General features: G+C 38.4%; 1 protein-coding gene across 1 annotated transcript; it reads left to right on the forward strand.

The window, feature by feature from the left end:
- Window positions 1–2,339: 2,339 nt before the first annotated feature.
- GCK72_018169 (uncharacterized protein) lies at window positions 2,340–3,001 on the forward strand (the record flags this gene model as incomplete). Its single annotated transcript, XM_053732430.1, has 3 exons — window positions 2,340–2,391; window positions 2,440–2,869; window positions 2,917–3,001. The coding sequence occupies 3 exons, from the start codon at window positions 2,340–2,342 to the stop codon at window positions 2,999–3,001; spliced, it is 567 nt and encodes a 188-aa protein (XP_053581343.1).
- Window positions 3,002–4,271: the final 1,270 nt, after the last annotated feature.

Genomic DNA, 4,271 nt, shown 5'->3' on the forward strand with positions numbered 1-4,271 from the left:
GCGCATAATTGGCATCCTTCCTCTCCTCGACAATCACTGCAGATCATTCTTACACAAATAAAGTTGGGCTTGTGCTTGGGACCTCTTTCAATATGTCCTGGAAAAAGAAAGCTTATACTTTGATTGTTTATGTTTCTTACCATTGAATTTTCCTGACTCTGACACAATACATTCCATATCATACACGATAATAGCCCATTGCTTTTGGTTTTCTCGTTTCCTCAACTTTTCCTTCTCGTCAGGGACGTGGTGAGCACAGGCATGTCCCTTCAATGCTTTCTCCCTGCATATGGAACAGAACTCGTTTGCGTTACATACGTGTGTTTCTCCAAGAATCCTCTCTGACCTATCAATTTTATTGCACTTTTCGCATCTGTAAGACATTACTAATGTTTGTCTAATTGATTAGATACCTGCTATATTTCTTGCAATGCGGTATTCCGTTTTTTGATTGTGCAGTGAGATGAGCATCAAAACACATTTTACTTCGAAAGTAAATTTTGCAAGAGTTGCAATAAACATTATCATCTTCTTGTTTGCATCCCACGGTGCCACATCTCCTGCACTTGGCTTTGCATTTTCGATAATGATAGTCGTCGTCGAAAGTAGAACATTGGAAACAAAACCTAACAAAAATAAAAATTTATTATAGCAATAATAAAATGGTAACTTACCTTGATGCGTGTTTTCCTTTGGTGTGATTCACATGCTCATAATGTCCCTCATAATAAAATAATCCTATAAATCCTTTGCCATCGGGATTGAATCGCTTTTCTTCAGTTGGGACGGCTTGATTTTTGTTTGCAGTCCACAATATTATTTGATAGTTGGAAAGATAATTTGCAAGCTCTATAAGATCTTTTCGGTCATGCTCCTCTTTGTTCACATCCATCCCTGCATCGGCCAAAAGCTGCTTGGCAAGCTTTCCTTGTGATTCACTTTTGAATTTCGGGGTTATCTGTAAAAAGCACATATTACGGACAATCAAAGAGTCTAAAAGTACCTCTGGTCTTACGAGGCTTCGATAAAATTTTTCCATTTTCTGCCTTTCGTCTCCGTTGGTCGTAGTTTCTATATCACTTTCCAGTTTTCCTAGTGCAAGTGCTTTTGGTAGACAGTGGCTCATCCCTGTGACCCTGCTGAGGCTAACACCGAAATGTTGTTTCTGTTATGAACAAATATTATAGTTTGACAAAAGTCAGTAAGCCTTACCAATAGTGCTTTTCTTATTTTTTCTATTTTCTCAGTTTTCCGTGTGGTATGTGTTCCCCTGCCTCGTAGTTGTGATTGTTTATCCTTGAAAACGTTCATAGCAACAGTAAAACTCTCATCTAAACGGAGTTCTTTATTAGATTGCATCTGCTTAGCAATTTCATTCATTATCACTCCTCCATCAGCCACTGCATACGTTTTGTGGGTTACAAAGAAACCGTCTCTATCGGTATACCCATCATGGTTCAGTCTGTAAACGTTCTTCTTATGATTTTAAATTATGATAAAACTTACTGAAGCCAATATTTGCTTGTTTTCAGATTTCCTCCTGCTTTTTTGAGCATTCTACGAATAAAAATGTCCAAGAGTTTGGCCACATGTTGATGAAGTATCTTGTTGTCTTTTACTTTATCAAGATTGATGAATTTCATTCTGACGGTGTCCGCAATCAGAAACTGGTTGTTGTGTCTTCGAAAATGTGGTTCATTTGAAGTTATAACATTTTCTGTAAAGAACTCTTCTTCCTCGGGTGTTGGAAAGGTCTCGCTTCTTTCAAAGTCTCGTAATTTCATTTTTCGCCGTGGTCCTCTGCCATCTGAAATAAATAATTAAAATTCTTTATGTTTTCATTATCACTCACGTCTTTTTGTCGAAACTATTCTGGCTGGCTTAGATTGTCTTCTCTTTTCTTCTAAAAATCCTCCTTGATTCTGAACTGAACTAGTTGATGGCTGATATTTTCTCTTCATGTCCGTTCTCGTGTGGTCCTCGGTCACTTCTTCTCCAAGAAATATACTTTCTGGTTTTTTCTTTTTCGTCTTTGGTTCAAGACTAGTTGGTGGAGGGGCTCCTCCTGTTGAATTGTGAGCGTTCAGCGTTTTGCGTTTCATAACTGAAAAAAGAAAGGATGAAAAAGGATGAATAAACGGACGAGAGAAAAGGAAAAGAAATGAGAGCTCAAAAATAGGTCACCATTTACCATGCGGTAAAAAGATGAAAATGAGCCACAGATTATGAATATCTCAAATCACCCTCTGCAAAAGTCAGCTGTTACTTTCTGATTGATGACGCCATCTCTAACTACTATTTTGTTTTCTTCGTCTCTCGTTTTCATACTCTCTCGTTCTATGGTTTTAACCGTCACGCAAAATGTCATTCGTGATTTATTACGCCATAGTGGTAGGTGACCTGTTTCTGAGTTCTGTCTTTTCTATAATTGTTTTCCAGATTTTCTAATGCCTTCAAAATTATCCGGCAAACGTGGAAAACGATGCAATTGCATGGACCCTCTTCGGGACGTTCGATCAAAGTATACAAGTCAATGCAAGATATTTTGTACTTTTCGTGAAATAAGATATCGTGGTGGTTTGGGGATACGATGTGAACTCCTTCAGGATTTGGAAGCTATACGATTCATAATTGATGACCAATTGGGAGAAGATGAAGCAATTTTCCACTTTAGAGACGGTCGAATTCTTGAATACAGTGATGTGATTGCTAAATGTCCAAGTGAAGTTCCCTCGATTCAAGACGGTGTTAATTTGCTTGAATTTTACAACAACAAGCTCAAGAAGAATATTACTGATGAACAATTTGTTCTGATGGATAAGCAAGGGAGATACCATCCTATTTCTGAGCTGTTTATTGCCAAAGTTCCGTAAGTAACTATCGATATATTTGTCAACACTTTTTCAAATCTTTCAGAACACCGTGCTCCTCCTGTCAAAACCTGCCACAGTCTCCATCAACCAACTCTCCAAAATTGAATGAAGATACCCAGAAAGTCTAAATAATAATATTCTATGTTCATCTCCAATGTCTATATATTTTTTTTTGGATGTAAATTATTTTAAAACGGTAAAATGTTGAGAATTAATGAAAAACAATAAAATTTTGTTGAAATCGCTAGCATCTGAATGTGGCTCTTAAACGCCAAAGCATTGCGTTCTTCATAAAAATCACAAATTGCTCAAAACAGAAATTATTCAAACACTACACATTACACTTTCACACTCGAGGCTGACAACCCTTGCCTGGTTGTGTGAGGAGGGGTCTCCCAATTCTTAATAGCTCTGAGAGACTGGAAAAATTGAAAATTGGACGTTTGAGTTTTTTCATTGAGTAATAATGATGATAAGAACGTATTATAAGACTCTTCCCCTGTAAAGATAGTCTCAATCTTCGAATACTATCAGCGCGCCTTTTCCCGTCATAGCGAACATGTCAGCTGATGACCTTTAGGCCTTGGCCAAAGTTGAAACTATCTAGAATCTACTAAAAACAGATGTTTGTTCTTACTGTTTGAGCCTTATATTTCATGGTGGACTTCATACAGCTTTATGAGGTTTGGTCATGTTTCAATCCTGGATCTACTATAATGGTAAATGCTTTGTCACACAACATAATATCTCGTGGTAAAATTATCACCACCAAGAGTGTGGTTCAAATGCGGTTAATTCGCCCTTATGACTCCATAGGTCGGACCAGCAGGCGCACCTTCGGCGCATTTTTGAGTTTTGTGAGTGGTTTTACTCTAGTTAGACTTTGACCCCATAAGAATCTGCTAAAATCTGGAGGCGAGTCACAAATGTCTCGTGGTAAAATTATCACCACTTAGAAAGCAAGCCTCGTGGTGTGATTTTGACCATATGGCCCCATCTTTGCCGTGTTTTTGAGCTCCTATTCTGTGCCTGGGGAACTGTGAGAATCTGCTGAGTCTAAAATTTAATGGTTAGTGACTGGTCTCCAAACAACTCACAATATAATGTCTCGTGGTAAAATTATCACCACTAAAGAGGGTGGTTCAAATGCGGTCATTTTCCCCATATAGTCTCATAGGTCAGGTCCGCTGGAGCACATTCTACACATTTTCGTGTTCTTTTTGCTCATGCTCTGGCCAGGCCTCTGGCCAGACTGCGAACTCGAGCCAGACGCCTATGTCGTCATTCACTAAATCTCATGGTAAATTTGTCACCATGGTGGAAAATTTCCCCCACCAATCTACTGATGACCGTGGACTGGATACCAGATTGCTCAATTTCTTCCAATGAATATTCAGA

Source organism: Caenorhabditis remanei, chromosome V (assembly GCF_010183535.1).
Source record: "Caenorhabditis remanei strain PX506 chromosome V, whole genome shotgun sequence".
Classification (NCBI taxonomy): domain Eukaryota; kingdom Metazoa; phylum Nematoda; class Chromadorea; order Rhabditida; family Rhabditidae; genus Caenorhabditis; species Caenorhabditis remanei.